Here is a 21,134-nt window from a genome sequence, read left to right on the forward strand (position 1 = left end):
TTTTCTCTTTCGAAGGAAGGATGCTGAGAGGCCACTTGGTAGAGCTGTACAAGTTAATAAGAGGGATAAACCAGGAGGATAGCCAGAGATTTTTCTCCAGGTTGGAAATGGCTAATACCATGGGACGTAATTGGAGGCGAGGATGTCGGGTAAGTTTCTTACACAGAAAATAATGAATACATGGCACGCTGTGCCAGGGGTGGCGGTAGAGGCAGACACATTAGGGACATTTCAGATTCTCGTAGCGAGGCACATGGATGATAGTAAAATGGAGGGCTGTGTAGGAGGGAAAAGTTAGATTGAATTTAAGTAGGTTAAAAGGTAGCATAACATTGTGAGCCTACAGTGTTCTCTATTTTAATGCAAAGGACGGCAGCTGGTTCAAAGAATGAGCCTAACTGCTTAATGCAAAGTGATATAAAGAGCAAAGGATTTCCATTGGTGGATGATTACTGGTTACAATCACTGTGAAACTCATCATCAGGTGCATATGAAACTGTGAAGCCAAGCTATGTCCTTTGGGAGTCTGTTCCCACTGAAAGATGAATAGTAGCTGTAATTAGTTGTGCAAGCAGCCAGCATTCCTAAAATTGACCATTAGTGACGTTATTCGGGGCGTGGTTGGCGAACATATCCTTTTTTTGTCAAACCATATTTGGGCATTAACATTGAGAGCTGCAATGCGCACAAAGGTGCTCTGTCTACAATCCATACTTGAGAAGGTCCTGCATACAGAACATGTCTGTGCTTACAGAGTGAATTCTCCTTTCCTGGCGAGGAAGAACCGATGCCTACAACTGTGAGTGTTAATGAGGATCACTTTGCAGTTCGGCCTGTGAATGCTATTGCCCATTCAGGAAGGGGACTCAGGAACCTGGCTCTGAAGCGTGCGTGGTCAAGTTGCCAGGTGCTAAACTTGTAATGAAACTTGTGGAGTGTATTGCATGCCCACGTCACCCATGAAAAGCAGTATTAGATGCAGGCAAATGGGCTTGAGGTTACAGTAAAGTGAAGATGAAAGGACACAATATTTTATTTTTAGATACAGCACAGGACAGGTCCTTCTGGCCCAACAAGCTGAACTGCACGGCAACTGACCTATTTAACCCCAACCTAATCACAGGACAATTTACAATTGTTATGGAGAATTCTGGAGTAAATGAATATAGCAGATATTAATTCAAACAAGAACCAGGCTTCAGTTCTTATTGTAAATGTACCTGTAAATAAGTTCAGGAAGCTTGCAATTAGTCTTTAAATTTTTTTTTTGTAAATTGCAAGCAGAATCAGAGTCAGGTTCAACATCATTGGCATATGTTGTGAAATTTGCTGTTATGCAGCAGCTGTATATTGAAGTGCATAATAATAAAAACTGTAAAAAAACAGTAGTGAGTTAGCGTTCATGGTGTTCAATGTCCATTCAGAAACCTGTTGGCAGAGGGGGAAAACGTGCTGTTTCTGAATCATTGAGTCTGGGCATTCAGGCTCCTGTACCTCCTCCCTGACGGTAGTAATGAGAAGAGAGCATGTCTTGGTTGATAAGTGTCCTTAATAATGGATGCAGTCTTTCTGAGACATCACTCCTTGAAGATGTTGTAGATGCTACAGAGGCTGATGCCCATGATAGAGCTGACTGAGTTCACAGCTTCTTTCAATCCTGTGCAGGGCACACCCCATGCCCATACCAGACGTTGATGTAGCTAGGCAATATACTCTCCACAGTACATCTGTAGACATTTGCAAGTGTCTTTGGTGACATTACAAACCTCCCCAAATTCATAATGAGTTTTTAAGTAACGAAGTTACAAGCTTCTCTCCAGACTATGAAGTTATATATGCATATACTAAGCCAATGGAGTTGTCCTATGTGCCCTGCATCAACTACATTTACAGCATCTCCCCCTCCCACTTTTAAATCTCTTACTAGCTCTTTCTTCAGTTAGTCCTGACGAAGGGTCTCGGCCCAAAACGTCAACTGTACCTCTTCCTAGAGATGCTGCCTGGCCTGCTGCGCTCACCAGCAATTTTGATGTGTGTTGCTTGAATTTCCAGCATCTGCAGAATTCCTCATGTTTGCGATTTACAGCATTGGGTAAGTTCAGAGAAGCGTCCCAGCCAAGGTATTTGAACATCCAGAGGTGTCTCCCACTGTAGATAAGTGATTCAAAGAAAGTATTGTCAACCCAAAGTATCGATGTAAACAATGTCATTGTAACTATTGAAACTGTATTGAACCACCCACTTAGACCATTGATCTTAAGGGTATAAAAATGTGATGTATATTTGGTTTTGTGGGCCTCTACCAAGAGTGTATCCAGAATGATGTCTGCTTGAGGTGCTGAAAAACGACTTCTATGGTACCAGCTTCAGTTACTTTGGTCACAGTTACAACACAATGAGCCATTAACCTACTACCCACAGTTTTTGGACTGTGGGAGAGTACCGAAGCACCTGGAGTACAGCCGGCGTCTAAATTGAATTCCAACATCCCAAGCTGAGATAGCGTCACACAACCACTACGCTGCTGTGGTGCGTAATGAATAAATTATTATAATATAATGAATAGTATATATTATTCCTCCTGAGAACTGTGCAGAGTAGGCTTCAACCACATAGAGTGGTTTGACTGTAGGTGTATTTGTAATTGTTCCTTTTTAAATTATCGTTCATCTTAATTTTTTTCTGAGAAAGAAAAGCAACTTTTCAGTTCTATATGATGGAAAACTTTGCCAAGAAAAAAATCTGGTGTTTTTACTACTGTTTAGGTCAGTTTGCATAAAAACTTGCCCAAATAAGGATGCGTTTTCTTTTGGATGGGCTCAAAGATGAACAGAATTGTATGTGTGATTGTATCAATTTACGCAGCTGAAAACAGCATTAATCGATATCTTACAGCATTTGTAAATAAATATCTAAATTATCTATGGAGTGTTAAAGCCAATTTACAAAGCACAGCATAAATAATCATGGGTAGGAACAATTTTGGAACTTTAAGTACTGTAAATTGTAGGGAGACTGTTCAGTCTGGGGCTTATCCAACTTCCTACTCCCAAAAAGCACTTACTCCATAAATGGTATAACTTCCGGCAGCTTGTATACTTTGTCTAGCTTCTGTTATATTTTAATCTTATCCTTGCATGTATTTCCTATTTAAAAGCTTATTTCCTGTTCTGCTTAACTCATAATCTTCTATCAAAAATTCCCATTATAAATTACTATACTCACGTTTATAATTAGAATGCTATTGTAATCTGGTCAGTGTAATTTTATCTCTCTCCAGTGGTGGCGCAGAACACTCGTTTTGTGTTTTCCAGCTGCTTGCTCTACAATGCAATGCCAAATATTTCTCACAATCTAACCAAATCCAGATCCCTCTTTCCGAAATTGCCATTTGGATATGAATTGCAAAATAAACTCAGTGTTGTATAATATTAAGATCAAAAGTTTAATATCACAATAGGAATTAGCTTGGACCTATGTGTACAGGACAAATTACAATCTTCCTTTAATCTCTTACTTTGCCATTGTAACTCCTGTGGAATAATATAAATGTGTGTTTCCTCTTAATTGGTTTAAAAATTATACAGATTGCTGGTTTCATAGTGATTTTATGCACTCAGTTTCTGAGCCATACACTGACACAACGATGACCCAACTGACCATTACTTAGTTGTACTTTAATAACCCTACTCGCAAAAGGAAGAAATCCAAAAGCCAACTGTCTCACCTCTCCGCCTTCAATAGTACCTAATTCGCAAACCATTGGCATGAATTGCCAAGGGCCAATTTAACACAAACCAGTCGTGAACAAGATCGTAACCACAGACTGCGAACACAACATGTTCTTGAGCTTTTGAGAAACTGACACTCTCCCAAGCGTGGCCATGAATCAGTGCAAGGATGAAATGAGAGAAGGAATGAGGGAAAGGAAGTTAAGAGAAAAGAACCTGAAGGGAGAAAGCTTCCAGTTTTGTAGTGAATGCTAGTCATCAGTTAGAAAGTCTGGCAGATGATGGAATTGCAAGCTGCTGAGAACGTACGAAATGAGCCTCAAAGTCCATTGGTCGAAAATAGTTTTCCAAGTCAAAGAAGGAATGCTGAACATCTAGCACACTACATATAAATAATAGAAATGTGGAAGAAGAGTTTAACATGCTGGTTATAATCCATAAAAGGAAGTGTGGATTGGACATTTAAATAAAGCAAAAGTTATCTACTCAATTTGGTATTTTCCTAATTCATATTTAGATACGCTTTTTTATTATATCTACATCAAAAAATACAGTGAACTGCATTGTTTGTGTTAACAACCTAAGGATGTGTTGGCACACATTCCACTGCCAGTATAGCATGCCCACGAGGTTCAGCAGTGCAACACAAGCAACAACAACAAATCAGCAACAGCAGAAGGAGCCTCTTTCCTTCCTCCCACCCACCCACCCACTACTCACATGCAAAAATGGTCCCACAACCCCAGGACAGGTTGCCTCCAGGCCTCCAACCTCCAGTGGAAAATTACAAAAAAAACCACTTACTAGCAAAAAGTAAAAACTACACGTACTGGAAATTTAAAATAAAAGAGAGTACTGGAAATGCTCAGCAGGTCAAGCAGTATCTATGAAGAGAAAAAGAGTTCAGAATTCAAATGTATGGCTTGTTTTTTAAATTGGTGCTGTTGTGTGGAGATAATTATATCTGTGTCACAATATGCTAGTGTATTTAGTTTGGCGCAACTAAGAGTTATATCATTCCAGGTTCATATGGCTGTAGATTTGACTCCATATCAGTTCTGAACCTTGGCCTTTGAATGTGACATTAAGCAGGGATCTGTCTTTTCTCTCCAGGCATTATTGAAAGAAAACAGGGTCCGCTCAGTATCCAGCCATTATTATCACTTTAAAGTCAGATTAATCAAGGTTTTATTTTAATATTGCTGTTTACCCATTATTACTGGTATATTTAAAATCCCACACTTACACAACATTCAGATGAAATGAGGGTATGAGATATTTCCACAGTGTGAAAAGATGTGTTCTGAACGCAAATATTCCATTCTTTCTGTTACTTTGTAAGCATTAAGTGACAAAATTCTACACTGTTGTAAGGTTTTGATTTAATGGGTGGAGGAAGCTTGTACTTGCATTTGAGGAATTGGCATGCACAGAGAAAATTTTCAAATGACTGAACAAAAAGTGAAAGACGACAAACAAGTGTGTCGAACTGGACCGTAAATGGAGAGGAATGATTGAGAAAAGACTGGGGCGAGTGGGGGGAAACAAGGGAATAACAGCGGGGAAAGAAGGTATACTGTGTTTCTATTTTCAGCTACTTCAACTGTACCTTGAAATTTAAGAGTCTGTATTAGTCTCTTTAAAAGAAGTCTGTGAAGGGACAGAGGGAAAAAAAGCCTGAGAAATCACACAAATAGGCTTGACCACATACATTGAAAACCTTTGAGTCATACTATGAAAGCATCTAAATGTTACTGCAGTGCATTTAAAACTAGTAGTTTGTGTTGCTGCTGTTTGAGTTCTGACGGTAAGGGGCTCCCTCTGGCAGAAGCTGACGTAGCTTCTTCCCGTTGCTTTACACTATAAAGGATTTGCAGGCTGAGAAACAGGCTAGCACCACCTAAACTCAGCTCACATTTCATTGCACTGTGCAGTCAGATAGGAAGCAACCAAGCAACTTTAAACAATGTTCCTCTCCCTCACTGGGATTTGCTTTGTGGTGGAGTTATGATGAAACATTTGAGAGTCTGTGGGAAATTGAAAGTTTCACCAAGTGAGAAACTCAAGACCTGAGTAAGGAAAAGACGCAGCACCTGTCTCTTTTGGAACTTTTTGAGTGCATAATTTGGATTGCTTTGAATTGTTACAGCAGTGTAACTGGCACTATGAAGAAGAGCGATTCAGGAATATCTTCGGCTGGAGTAAAGATGTACCTCAGATTGTTCTCAGCAGTGGTCTTCTATATTCAGTGGGGATTCATTTTGATCGAAGGTAAGATGATACTGGGATACTACAGCTCTGATTACTTCCCAGATAATAACGTGGAGTCCCCTGCTCTTATCTTCTTTTCTTAATCTTGTCGCTTTTGTGCAGAACAGTAAGTTTTCAATAGTATGTCAACACTTCCCTGCCTCTAGCCAGAAGTGTTGAATGCTTTTATAGACAAGCTCAACCTGGAGTTCTTTCAATGACAGGAACATTTGGGAAATAGTACACTATTAATGTCATAAAACAAATATTTGATTAAACAAATAATGGCTCAACTTGAAGTTCCTGTTCACTTTCTGCCTTTTATTATATTGCCAACTATCAGCCCTGTTTAGCTATTTGTCATTGTAGTTGGTATGTGTTAACCCTTAACCTATTACATAAATACAGCTATGAATGTGATTTGCAGAGCAAATGTTATGATTGTCATGTCCACGCATTGCCAAATGAGATTTTGAAGATTTTTTGTTTCACTGGTTCAGGTGTCAGTAAAACTGTTGTCCTATAAGCAAATCTGAATTGGGAAACAAAGGTCTACATGATCACATAAATCTAAGCTGCCTGATTACCTTGACCCATTGCTGAGCTAAAATTGAGGCCACACAAGTTTTAACAGTGAGGAGTTTCATCTCAGTATCAATAGAGACAGTAAGCCTATAATTTCGTATCCACGCTACTTACTTGGGAAGGACACTGGCTGTGCTTAAAAGTGGACTTTAAACTTTTTTTTACACAATTCACTTTGCTTAAATTTAGAGAATACAAGTTGGACATTAAAGATTGAAAAAAAATGAATAAAGACAACTTGATGTATTTTAATCACATATTTTTTGGGATTAATATTGTTATTTAATTACTCCTATATTCCTTGCACAATTTATACCCAATCTTAAACAAATGTATAGATTGCTATAAATGTATTAAATTTTAATTCAGCTGTGACATTCAATTGTCTTCCACTAATGTTAGACCAGTGATAAATTTATCTTACTTTTACTGTTAACATTGCTAATACTTCCACTAACTCTGTATCACGTTGGAACATCAGAAAGGGCTTCAAACGATTTGCTGTCTTTTGAGTTCACTGTCTATTATTCTGTGGTTAAGTACTGAAGTCATTTCACACAGTAAAATGTCCAGAACAGTAAAGCACTAATGTTTCATGTCTTTGAGTAATATTCACTAGGAAAGTATGTTGGATAAAACTCAAAACAACACAAAACTCCGTTAGCCCAGCCAAAATTTTTGTTGCACTTTGCTTTCCTCAGTTATTTTTAAAGTTCAAAGTTGAAAGTAAATTTATTATGGAAGTACATATATGTCACTATATACAACCTTGAGATTCAGTTTCTTGCAGGCATACTCATAACATAATAGAATCGATGAAAATCTGCACCAACAGGACAGACAACCAATGTGCAAAAGGCAACAAACTGTGCAAATACAAAAAGAAGGAAGAACAAAATGAATAATAATTTTAATAATTTTGTTAACTTAACCATCTTTCCTTCTTGGCCAGCCTCCAAGTAAATGCATTATTCTCTTCAACCACTTCCTATGGTTGCAAAACCATCTTTCCTCCTTGGCCAGCCTCCAAGCAAATACATTATTCACCTCAACCACTTACTATGGTTGCAAATTCCACCGCATCTACCACTTAAATCTATCCTTTGGTGATTCCCCATTGGATTTCCTTATTGAATTACTTTGTGATTGTTGCTGGTCTCTAGTTATGCTCTTCCCCAGTGGAAACATTTTATCTTCATTCAGTTTATCTAAATCTTTCATCATTTTAAATATCTCTGCAAGGTCATTCTCTGCTTTCTTTTCTCATCCTGCCTGACGTGTATATCATCACACTTCTGATAAAATCCTTAAATCTTCTCTACAACTCCTCAATTGACTCTATAATCCTTCTTGTATAGTGACCAGAACTGTGTGCAGTAAAGTTCTCCAAGTGAGGTGTAACAAGGGTTCAACACAAGTTTAGTGTAAGTTTCCTACTTTTCAATGTTGTCATCTAGAAATAAACCCTAGTGCTTGTCTTTCTGCTTCTATAGCTGCATTAAACTATGGCACAACATCATTCTATTTCTCCTTCATCCTCTATTCAACTTAGCCTGACAGCTTCCAAATTGTAAGTGACAGGTCTTTTCCTACAAAAATGTACTACAGTGTCCTTCAACTGCCAAATATTTGCCCATTCTGCATATTTATTAATGCCCACCAGTAATTTGTGCCAATCTTCTTCACAATTGATTGACCTTCCCTTCTCTACTTTGGTATCATCTGTAAATTCAGAATGTTTTTTTTCTTTATTCTGAAGTCTTGATCATCAATATAATCTGTGAACAACAGTGATCTCAGAATGAAACTTTCTAGAACGTCGCTGCCGAAATTCTTTCACTGTAAATAGCTATCCTTTACTCCAGCTATCTCTCCAGAAACCACTATCAATCTATTCTGCAACTTTTCACTGACTTTATATCCCCTGACTTCATTCATTAGTCTATTATAGGGTACTGCATCAAAGTTCAAAGTAAACCTATTATCAAAGTATATACAGTTCCCATCCCCCACTGGAAGTTTTCATGTTTTATTGTTTTACAGCATCAAATCACAATGGATTTAACTTGGCTTTTTTGACACTGATCAACAGAAAAGACTCTTTCGTATCAAAGTGAAAGCAAATTGTTTCAAATTTATTACAATTATTAACACAAAATAATTGATTGCATAATTACTCACCCTTTTCAAGTCAGTATTTAGTAGATGCACCTTTGTCAGCAATTGCAGCCTTGAGTCTGTGTGGTATGTCTCCATCACTTTGCACATCTGGAAACTGCAATTTTTCCCCATTCTTCTTTACAAAACTGCTCAAGCTCTGTCAGATTGCATGGGGATCATGAGTGAACAGCCACAAAGTATCAATTAGATTGAGGTCCAGACTCTGGCTACTCCTGGACATTAACTTTGCTGTTTTTAAGCCATTCCTGTGTAGCATTGGCTTTAGGCTTAGGGTCATTGTCTTGCTGGAAAACATATTTTTCCCCAAGTCGCAGTTCTCTTGCAGATTGCATCAGGTTTTCCTCCAGGATTTCACAGTATTTTGCTCCATTCATTTTACCCTCTACTTTCACAAGCCTTCCAGGGCCTGCTGCAGTGAAGCATCCCCACAGCATAATGCAGCTACCACCATGCTTCATGATAGGATGGTGTGTTTTGGATGATGTGCGCTGTCTGACTAATGCCAAACATAGCGTTTAGTCTGATGGCCAAAAAGCTCGATTTTGGTTTAATCAGACCATAGAAACTCTTCCAGCTGACTTCACATGCTTTCTGGAAAATTCTAGCTGAGATTTCATGTGAGGTTTTTTTTCAAGAGTGGTTTTCACTTTGCCACTCTCCCATTAAGCTGCGACTGGCGAAACACCCGGGCAACAGTCTCTCCCATTTCAACCACTGCAGCTTGAACCTCCTCCCGAGTTGTCATAGGTCTCTTAGTGGCCTCTCTCACTAGTCCCCTTCTTGCACAGTCACTCAGTTTTTGATGGCAGCCTGCTCTAGGGTCAATTATAGCTGTGCCCTGTTCTTTCCATTTCTTGATGATTAAATTAACTGTACTCCAAGGGATATTCAGTGACTTGGAAATGTTCTTGTATCCATCTCCTGACTTGTGCTTTTCAATAACCTTTTTGCGGAGTTGCTTAAAGTGTTCTTTTGTCTTCATGGTGTAGTTTTTGACAGGATATTGACTCACCAGCAGCTGGACCTTCTAGATACAGGTGTATTTTTACTACAATCAATTGAAACTCCTTGACTGCACACAGGTCTCCAAAATCAGATCTCCATTTGACTAATTATATGACTTCTAAAACCATTTGGCTGCACCAGTGATGATTCGATGTGTCAAATTACAGGGGGTGAATATTTATGCAACCAATTATTTTGTGTTTTATATTTGCAATTAATTTAGATCACTTTGTAGAGATTTGTTTTCACCTAGACCCAAAAGAGTCTTTTTCTGTTGATCAGTGTCAAAAAAGCCAAATTGAATCCATTGTGATTCAATGATGCAAAACAATAAAACATGAAAACTTCCAATGGGGGTGAATACTTTTTATGGGCAGCATATGCTACCCTGAGATTTTTTTGTGGGCATTCGGATTAGATACAAAGAAACACAACAGAATCTATGAAAAACCGCACATAGACAGTGACAACCAATATGCAAAAGACAATGAATTGCGCAAATACAAAAAGAAAAATAAATTTATATTAATATTCACAATATTATTTTTATTATCAAAAGCCCGTAGGCATTTTTGATTTATAATACTTATTTCATTAATATTTGGTATTCTCTCCAGTGATTTAAAATAAAAACAAGCTTGTTCAGGCAATGCCGGCCATTTTGAAATCCTTGCTGACAGTTTTATAATTACTGTTTCTAAATGTTCTTCTGCTCTCTCCTTAATGGAGATTACTCGTTTCCCTACTACTTGTGTGAATGAAATCACCAAAGAAAAGTACTGGCAGATATGAAGCAGTGTCTTTATTCGACAAAACTAGACACAGCAGGCATCACTGGTGTCCCAAAACTTCAATAAAAACCCTTCGTAACTGGTAGCTCCATCTCTCCAAGTTAAACACACAAAGCTTTGTCTCTTACATAAACACACAGGCACGCACACACACTACATTTATATCTACGAGTTCAGTTCCCTGTATTTGTGTTACCTGATATTCCCATGTACCACTGCAGATTTTTCTTTTGTTTGTCATTCATATACCTGTTGGCTCTTTCCATTCTTGCCGATTGCAAAGGTCTTTCACATACTATGTCATCCTATCCCTGTGAGCAACTCTCTGCAACTTATAGTTACCCCTAAAGGAGCTGCATTGCTCACCTCATCAATAATTTATAGGGGCTGAGACCCAGCAAGTGGTTTGGGGTTGCTGACAATCATTTTCAAGATTCCTGATAAGACATCAATCCATCTTTCCCATCTCTGCTTTAGCTAAGGTGTTCTTAATTGTTCAATTCATCCTCTCTACTGTTCCTGAACTCTGAGGGTGGTAGGGTACATGGAACTGCTGTCAAACCCCTAACAGTCGGCACATTTCTTTCATCACTTTCCCTGTGAAATGTGCTTTCTGATCTGAATCCCCAGTCCACTTTGGGAGGATTTCCTGAACTAGAATCTGTGCAGTGGTGCTGGCGGTGCAAGTCTCTACCCACTGGGTGAAGAGATCCATAATTACTAGACAGTGTCTTTTCCCCCTGCTTTTTGGCCAGGGCCCCGTGAAGTCCATCTGGGTGTTTTCCAAGCGCCCCCTCGGCTATTGCTGGTTTGCCAGCGGTAGCTTTATACCCTTAACAGGGTTATCCTGGGCACAAGTGATAGAGCAGCGGTAGAATTTCTCAACATCCCTGCCCATCCCTGGCCACCACTAGTCCTGCCAGAGGGTTGTGATCATGCTCTGCCTCCCCTGATGCATCACCGCATGACGTAACTCCAGTAGTTTCTGCCTAATGCATGGTGGTGCCTCCTCATGTGTCCAGCTCCCATCTGGTCCCTCGTTTGCTCCTTTTCTCCTCCATTTCTCCTCTTCTGCCTCCATCTCTTCATATAATTTCACTAAACTGGTTTCTGTCATTTTTCCTGAACACTTGCAATCTCAATTGCATCTCGTTCCTCTGCTGCCTTCTTCACAGTGATGTCTACCCACTCATTTCCTTTCTGATCCTTACTCTCTCCTTTCTGGTGAGCTTTTACTTTAATTACTGTCACCTCTGCTGGCAGACTCACTGCTTCCATTTGTTGTCTTAGGTGCCCGAGCTGCATACCTGCCCCTGTTGAGGTTACAAATCCTCATCATACCCATGCCATCAGATAATCATGTACCATCCCAGAGGCATACCCTCTGTCTGTATATATATTTGCTTGTCTGCCTTCACTGTAGCGCAGTGCGTCTATCAGGACCACCAGTTCTGCCAGCTGAGCTGAGTAACATACGACAGTGCTCCCGAAGCTAATTCTTCACCTGTTTCCTTCACCATGGGTCGCTCAGTCTGTGGCTTCCTGTTTATGTAACTTCGAGACCCATCTATAAAAATTTCCTCCGCTTCCCCTTCCAGAGGGGTTTCCTACATACTGGTATCATTCTCCTGCTCTATTTCCATTGAGCACTCATGTGCCTCCCCCTCTGTTAAGAGGGAGCTTGCGGGATTCACTCCAACATGTCTAACTATTGTCACTGACTTATCTTTGGGGATGTGAACTGCCTCCCAAGGTGCCCTGCTGCTGTCAATGACTGCTCTCAGCCTTCTTGTGTGCCCATGGTCCTGCACCACCGCTGCATCATAATACCTTGCATTGGGACCACTAGTGCTGAGAACCCTGGTATGAAATTACAGCAGTAATTGAATAGACCCATTACCTTCCTCACTCCCTTTATGTTTATTGGGCGGGGCATGAACTGATTGCCAAATGTCCATCATCTGACATGTCCTTCCTCCCCTGGGAAATGGTGTAGCCTAGGTACTGTCCAGTTTGCTTTTCTATCTGAGTCTTGTGTGGACTAATTGCAGTATGTCTAAAACACTGGCTATCACCCCTAAATGACCTACTTCATCTTCTGAAGCGATTAGTAGATCCTCTACGTATTGTAAGATAGTCAACTGGTAGAGAGTTAGACTGAGCTTTTCCAAAGTCATCACCATGACCTTATGAAAAATGGCTGGACTATTGTGGAATCCCTGGGTGAATGTGGCCTGTGTATACTGATGCCCACCCAGAATGAGGGCAAATTGGTATTGGGACTCGAGTGCTAAGGGGAGCCCCCAAAACCCCTTAGCGAAATCCAGGACTGGAAAAATCTCTGTTCTGGAGACAGGCTATTCAGGATTATTGTAAGGCTTGTTACTATGGAATACAATCTTGGCATGGTCATATTAAGGGCAGAATAGTCTATTGTTCACGACACGATCCATCAGATTTCTTTACTGACCATATAGGCGAGCTAGTAGTTGGCACAATCTCTCTGAGTATCCCCTAGTGTTTTAGTTCCTTCACTTTACCCTGAAGAACTGTCAGTGTGGCTACACTGGCTATGTTGTGTTCTATGTTGTGCTCACTGCTCCTGGCTTGCCCATATTATTTCTCTCTTTCCTGAATCTACAATGGCCCCTGCGTCCCTTCGAATAGTGCAATGATAGTACCCTCAGTATTTAGTCAGATCCAGAAATACACTGGAAGTTGCACCCTGCCGATTTCAAGTAACTATAACTCAGTTGTTGGCAAGGGTATGTCAGTTATTGATACTGACGCTCCTGTATCCACTAACAAATCGCATTGCCATCACCTTAACAATGCTGTTGTGTGCATCCACGGATCACCAGAGCTGGTAGTGGGAGCCGCCGTCACATTTTTTTCTGACCTGGAAGCTGTCTTCACCAGCTCTATAATCTGATCAACAGTCAGACTGGTCAGACTGGAGACTGATGGACTGAGAGATCGTGCATCTCCTGTGCCTTTCACCTGTTTTTCTTTCCTCTTTTGGGACATTGCCTATAACCATGTCCTAATTCCTTTGTCCTCCCATGTCTATTCCAGCAGTTCCTTGCCACGTGCCCCAGCTGCTGGCACACAAAACAAACCCTCTGTGATGTCACAGCAGCTGCATCCACTATAGCCACTTTACAATTTCTCTTCCACTTTCTTTGGTCTATCTCAATGGCCCACGAAATGACCTTAGAGTAGGTAGACCCCAACACTGTCACTAAATATAATAATTCCTGTTGGGCTGAGCTCAGGCCTTCCTTCAGCATTTTCAGGAATGCTGGGTCATCCCTGCCTGGATCATCCAACCCTGAATACTCCTCAGACACTCGATATTTATGTTCTGCATAACCTGTGGCTGTCTCATCAGCTCTTTGATTCATTGCAGTTATCATTCCCCAGTTACTCTCACCTCCCCTTCATTCCTGGCCTTCATAGTACTTACCCATGTACCACCCCTCACCCCCTGGGCCATACTATCTCCCATATTCCTCAGGCACTTTGCTTTACCACCCCGTGTCTAGCTTTAGGGTGCATCTGGTGAATTTCAACCACTTCCTCGAGCTTGTGCCAGAATTCTGAATTCCAACATACAACTTTAAGTGAGGACAACTCTGACAAAATACTCTGTTTCTCCCTGGGAGTGAAGGGCTTACGAATGGTCATAATCAGAGTCAAGGGCTGGCTCGGATCATCAGGGTTCTCGATCCCAATAGATGGCATCCTGACAGCTCTACAGGATCTGGGTAAAACTTCACCCTGAAATACCTCTCTATACTAATTCCCGTACTACAAAATGTAAATGATGGGTACCAGTTGAACAGGATGTGCTTAAAACTGTGGAGTATGTACTCCTCAATCTTCCACTTTTCAGCACCTGAGCTCATGATGCCTGCTGTATTCCCTTAAATCTAACTGTTACACCAGGCACACACATGCCCACAAAATACTTAAGCTAAAATGCATCTCCCCAAATGAGTATACATGCACCCAGCCCACACCCCCCCCCCACTGGCATCCTGCACCTTCAATAACAACCCCTCGCAACTGGTAGTCCCAAATTAACACATAAAGTTCTGTCTCTTACATAAACACACATGCACGTGCACACACTACTTTTGTATCTACTAGTTCAGCTCTCTGTGTTCACAATGCCTCATGTACCTGTGTGCCATCGACCCAAGCAGATCCAAATGAGTGCTAATTTTAAAAATACTCAGCCACTTAGATTGCTAAAATCGCTGGCCACATGATGGGTCATGAAGGTATCCCACATCTGACACCAAAAGTTGTTGTGTGAATGAAGTCACTGGAGAAAAGTACTGGTAGATATGAAGAAGCGTCCTTACTCGACAAGAAAGGTACAGCAGGCATCATATGGAGAGGCTTTCAGCTGAACCATCTAGCTGGCCCAACATGCGACTCAAAATTTAATGTGCTATCGAAGGACAATTCCATATTTACAATGATTTCTTTGAAACTGCACACAAACCTCATATCTCCTGATTCGCACCCACACCATAGATATCTAAATAAATTTTAATCAGCTTTGTCTGGTCTGTGATTCATGGCTGTTAGGAATCTATTCTTCATTTAAATTAAATCTACAATTTACATTCAGATGTGAAGACTGGTGACTGAGTAGCCATTTGCTAAATGCAAATGTGCTAAACTCAAAAATTGCTCTAACACCACTAATGTTAAGCTAACCAGTTTATAATTTCTTAAGTATGGAGGTTGCATTAACTCTTTGGACTTTACACAGGTCACTGAACAACACAGCATTGGTATAGGACTTTCTGTCCAACCAGGCCATGCCAACCATTGTGCCTACCCAACTGGTCTCAATTTCCTGCATCTGCCTATATCCTGCCAAGCCTGCCCGTCCATGTACCTATCCAAGTGCTTGCTAAGTGATACAATGTAACCTGCTTTAACCAGTTCCTCTGGCCACATTCCATAAACAGTACTCACCACCTATTGCGTAAATAAATTGTCCTTCAGGCAACTTATTTAAATTCTTTCCCCTCTCACTCTCTGTCTATGTCCCCCTCAGTTTTAGCCTCTGCTACCCTAGGGGAAAATGCTACCATCCATCTTATCATTGTCTTGCATAATGTTAAATAAGATCATCCCTCATTCTCCTACACTCAAAGGAATTAAGATTCACTGACCTCTCCTTAAATTCATATCCTCTAGCCCTGGTAAACATCATCATAAATCTTTTCTGCACTCTCTTCAGCTTAACCATGTCTTCAGGTTTTATCCTATTTGCTTTTGATTATTTTATTTTGATATATCTCTCGTCTTTATTTTGAATGCACTTGTAATGGCCATATGATTGACTTCGACGGCACAAAACTACTGTGTTGTGTCAATGGTTTTTGGGATCGCCTAGTAAAGGAAGCCTTTGAAATAAAACTAGAGGAAAAAATTTTTTTAACGAAGTCGAAGGTCTCGCTCTGAGAAAGAACTGGAATTTGACTGTAAGCAAGAAGTGAGAACAGAAACCTGGTTGGATAAGGACTAATCAATCAGGATGGACGGTATATGGGGGGTTTAAATAGCGCTGGACTAGACATACCCAGGCAACATCCCTGAAGAAGATGACAGAGTTAGTCCTCGAAGCATAAGTTATAATTAATACCTGTATACCTGTACCTGGCTGGAAGCCCAAGAAGAATTTATTTATTGAATGCACTTGTCACAATAGTTATCTCATAATCCAATATCTTTCTTTCTTTTTTTTTAATCTTTCTATTAATTTTCAAGTTCGTAAACATAATAACAATAGTGATACAAAGAGATGGAAATTACCTTATTGTTATTAAACATATACAACAAAAGACTACAAATAGTACAAGTGTAATAGATTTCCAAACTCTTGATATAGTTAATCATCGGAAAAAAAATAAAAAGAAAAGGATATTGCAAAGAAAAACCCCCAAAAAATCAGAAAAAAATACAAATAATGACTAAAACTAATGAATAACCCAAAAAATAATGACTAAAACTAATGACTAAACCCAAAAAATAATGACTAAACCCAAAAAAAGGCAAACAGAACAAAACAAGGCTGAACCAATATATTAGATCAAATACATTCATTACTGTCGTCAACTCCGCTCCTCTATTCATATATTCTAAGTTAATAAAAAGGATTCAGAAAAAGTCAAACTACATCATACGAAAATGTTGAATAAATGGCTTCCAAGTCTCTTCAAATTTAACCGAAGAATCAAAAATGACACTTCTGATTTTTTCTAAATTTAAACATGATGTAGTTTGGGAAACTTATTGAAATGAAGTAGAGGGGTTGGTCTCTTTCCAATTCAATAAAATGGATATTCTGGCCATTGGTGTAACAAATGTGATCATCCGTCAGGCTGAAGAGGATAGAGATCTATGTTCCATCACTGGCAAAACAAAAATTGCTGGAATAGGATGAGGTTGTAAATCAAAACGCAAAAATGTTGAAATAATATCAAAAATATCTTTCCAAAATTTTTCCAAGAGAGGGCAGGACCAGAACATATGAGACAGAGAAGCCACCCCAGAGTGACTTTTGTCACAAATAGGATTTATATGGGGAAAAAAAACAAGCTAGTTTATCGTTAGACATGTGAACCCTATGTACTACCTTAAATTGTATCAGCGTACGTTTAGCACATACAGGTGTCCCCTGCTTTTCAAACGTTCACTTTACGAAACCTCACTGTTACAAATGACCTACATTAGTACCCTGTTTTCGCTAACAGAAGGTGTTTTCACTGTTACGAAAAAAGCAGCGTGCGCCCTGAGCAACCGCTCTCCCCCGGATTTGGAACTGCATTCTCGCCAGCATTGCCGTTCGCAAGATGAGTTCTATGGTATCAGAAAAACCTGAATGAGCTCGTAAGGGTGTTACACTTAGCATAAAACTAGACATAATTAAGCATTTTGATCGTGATGAACGAAGTAAGGACCAAGTGAGTTTGGTTGTGGAAGCTGACAAAGATGATGTTGAAGAGGTTTTGGCATCCCATGACCAAGAACTGATAGATGAAGAGCTAATGCAATTGCAAGAGGAAAGGATAACAATCGAAACCGAATGAGTAATGATAAAGTATGAATAATTTTGAAAGGGTACGTCGGTTTAGGGGATATTTGCAGGATGGTTTGAGTGCTTACAAAAAACTGTATGATAGAAAAATGCGCGAGGCTCAGCAGTCAAGCAAACCTTCCACATCAGCCACAGCAGACGACGAACCTCGACCTTCGACATCGAGGTGGGCAGTCATAGGAGAAGATGAGCTGCCTGCTCTAATGGAAACAGACGATGAGATGATACCCCAGTGTCCCACCACCCCAACACCCAGGCCGCAGACAGGTACCGATTTGCGGAGAATGCAGCAGTAGCCGGGAGACACATAGCACATCTTTAAGAAAAAAAGCCAAAATAAACATGCTAATTAATTAGGTACCACGCGGCACGTAATTGTCAGCCCAGATCAGAGGCGATGCAATCGGCACTGATCTGGGCCGACAATTACATGCCAGGCGGCACCTAATTAATTAGCACGTTTATTTCGGCTTTTTTCTTAAAGATGTGCTGTGTGCCTCCCGGCTACCGCTGCATGCTTCACAGATCAGTATTGGATCGCTGCCCGGAGGGTGGGGACCACTGCACCACCCAAACTCTGACGACTCAGTCTAACACTCCATCATCAGTGTGCTCCGCACTGTCCCAATTCCAGTAAGTGATACTACACTGTACATACATTATTTCTACTTTATATCAGCTGTGTACTTTTACGTGTTATTTGGTATAATTTGGCAGCTTCATAGCTTAAAGGTTACTGGAGAGCGCTTGCGCTGTGTTTTTGCCGACAGCGCTTGCATGTGATTTTTGCTATGGAGAACAGTTCAGGCAATGATTGTGGAAAAGTATTTCTACTTTATATAAGCTGTGTATTTATCATATCATTCCTGCTTTACTACACGTTACTGTTATTTTAGGTTTTATGTGTTATTTGGCATGATTTGGTAGGTTATTTTTGGGTCTGCGAACGCTCACAAAATTTTCCCATATAAATAAATGGTAATTACTTCTTCGCTTTACGACATTCCGGCTTACGAACTGTTTCATAGGAACGCTCTACCTTCGGATGGCAGGGGAAATCTGTATAGAGGAAGAGCTAACTAACTGAAAGATTTTTTCCCATTTCTCTATAGCTAGGCGAAGTTGAAGTTCCCTTTCCCATTCATTTTTAATTTTATCAGATATACCTGGCTGTATTTTCATAATGGTATCATAAATGATTCTATTAATCCCTTCTGATAAATATTTAAACCTAAAATTTTGTCTATGTTAACAGTAGAGTGTGAAATTGGAAACGTAGGCAGCACGGTATTTAAAAAGTTTCTTATTTGTAAGTACCTAAAAAAAAATGGGATCTGGGCAAATTATATTTATTAGATAACTGTTCAAAAGACATGAAACAGTTATTCAGAAATAAATCACGGAAACATGTTATACCCTTCACTTTCCATATCAAAAAGGCTTGATCTATAACCGAGGGTTGGAAAAAAATTAGATATGATAGGGCTCAATAATCCAATATCATATCCACTTGTTCTATCTCTTTGGTGAATAACAAAGCAAAGTAATGGTTAAGTATTTCTACCAACACTCTGGAATTACTTTAATAGCCTTATTCCCAACCCAACCCTATTAGTTTGTTTGCAAAATATTTTAATGTATTTTTGTGTTCTTTGATATATTAACTTTGTAGTTCCCCTTTGTCTTCTGAATTCCGTTCTAATTCCTTAATGTTCTAACTCACATCATTTACTCCTCTCCAGTCTTTGTACTTGAATGTGTATCCTTTTCCCTAGCCTTCAGTTTCCTTGGTTTTATTCATCCATGAATCTTCACTTACTTGTTTTACTTGTTCTTTCCTTCCAGTGCAACAATTCTTTTGCTGCACTCTGTTGAAGACCACTATCTTAAATGTTTTCAGCTCTTCGACATTCTCCAATTTCCTCATTTTATCTTCAGTTTCATTTTTAGCACACAAATTCAGATTTTCTCCCATCTGTTAGAGGAACAGACAGGAGATTATGTGGCCATGAAAGAGGCTGCTGTACTTGGAACTATGATGTGGTGGCCATTACAGAGACTTGGCTATCACAAGGGCAGGAATAGCTGTTTGATGATCCAGGGCTTAGGTGTTTCAAAAGTGACAGTCAGGGAGATGAAAGAGTTGGGAAAGTGTGATTGCTAAGCAGGGATAGTGTCACAGCTGCAGCAAGAGAGGACATCATGTGATTATCTGCTGAGTCAGTGTGAGTGGAAGTCAGAAACAGGAAGGGAGTAATTGCTCTTTGGGATATTCTATAGGCGCTGACGGTGGTGGTAGAGGCAGATACATGAGCAACAATTATTGATCCCAAAAGAAATTACAGTGTCACAGTAGCATTACAAGTGCACCGATATAAAAGTATACAAATATTTAAAAGACTCCTAGAGGGCTATGTGAGAGGGGAGTGTTAGATTGATCTTGGAGTAGGTTGAAAAGTCACAACATCATAGGCTGAAGGGCCTGTACTGCCTAGGTTCTGTGCTGACCCATGACTGTTTGCAATATAATGTATTATTGTTCCCCAACACAATATAAAGGTCTTAAGACATAGGAGCAGAATTAGGCTATTCAACTATGCCATTCGATCGTGGCTAATTTATCTTCCCTTTCAATCCCATTCTTCTGCATTCTCCTAGTCTGTAATCTTTGATTACCTTAGTAATTAAGAATTTATCAACCAAGCTTTAACTACACACAATAACTTAACCTCCACAGCCATCTGAGGCAATGAATTCCACAGATTCACCAATAAGTTCCTCCTCATCTCCATTCCAAAAGGATGCCCCTCTATTCTGAGGATGTATCTTCTTGTCCTAAACCCCTCCACTCTGGCAAAGATCCTCTCCGCATCCACTCTAGGCCTTTTAATATTCTGTAGGTTTCAATGAGAACCTCATTCATCACCATCCTTCTAATCTCCAGTGAGTACAGCCTCAGAACCATCAAACACTCCTCGTATGTGAACCTTTTCAATCTCAAGAACATCGTCATGAACTTCTCTGGACCCTCTCCAATGCCAATACATTCTTTCCTAGATACAGAGCCCAAAACTGCTCATAATACACCAGTTGTGGTCTGACCACAATTCCTTATAAAACCTTAGCATTACACCCTTGCTTTTATACTCTAGACCTTATTTAAACCATCATTTAAAGCATTTACGAATTATGATTTTTAAAAATCCTTCAATAATAATCTGGGGTGCCATGAAGTAAGAACAGCCAATGTAAACAAAATACTTTTTTCTTACTGCCAGATGCATTTCTGGAATTAATTTATACAAATTGTATTGATCCATAACATAGCCTTGCTAACAGTGTTAGTTCTGAAGGAATAAAAGTAACGGATTCCCTCTCCACATTATTCACCCGTCCTTTCATCCTGACAACCCACTCTATTCCAACCTATATCTCTGCAAACATTTCTGCAATACCTTACCCGAATGT

General features: G+C 39.8%; 1 protein-coding gene across 2 annotated transcripts in view; it reads left to right on the forward strand.

Moving 5' to 3' along the window:
• The first annotated feature begins 5,531 nt into the window (after positions 1 to 5,531).
• The window catches only part of kdrl (kinase insert domain receptor like), a 220,621-nt gene continuing 205,018 nt past the window's right edge, over positions 5,532 to 21,134 (forward strand). For both annotated transcript variants that reach the window (XM_063060960.1, XM_063060961.1), the window contains exon 1: positions 5,532 to 6,002. In XM_063060960.1, the coding sequence (XP_062917030.1) occupies positions 5,897 to 6,002 (106 nt within the window). In that variant the 5' untranslated portion in view covers positions 5,532 to 5,896. The remainder of the gene's footprint in view (positions 6,003 to 21,134) is intronic.

This window comes from Mobula hypostoma, chromosome 10 (assembly GCF_963921235.1).
Source record: "Mobula hypostoma chromosome 10, sMobHyp1.1, whole genome shotgun sequence".
NCBI classification, from domain to species: domain Eukaryota; kingdom Metazoa; phylum Chordata; class Chondrichthyes; order Myliobatiformes; family Myliobatidae; genus Mobula; species Mobula hypostoma.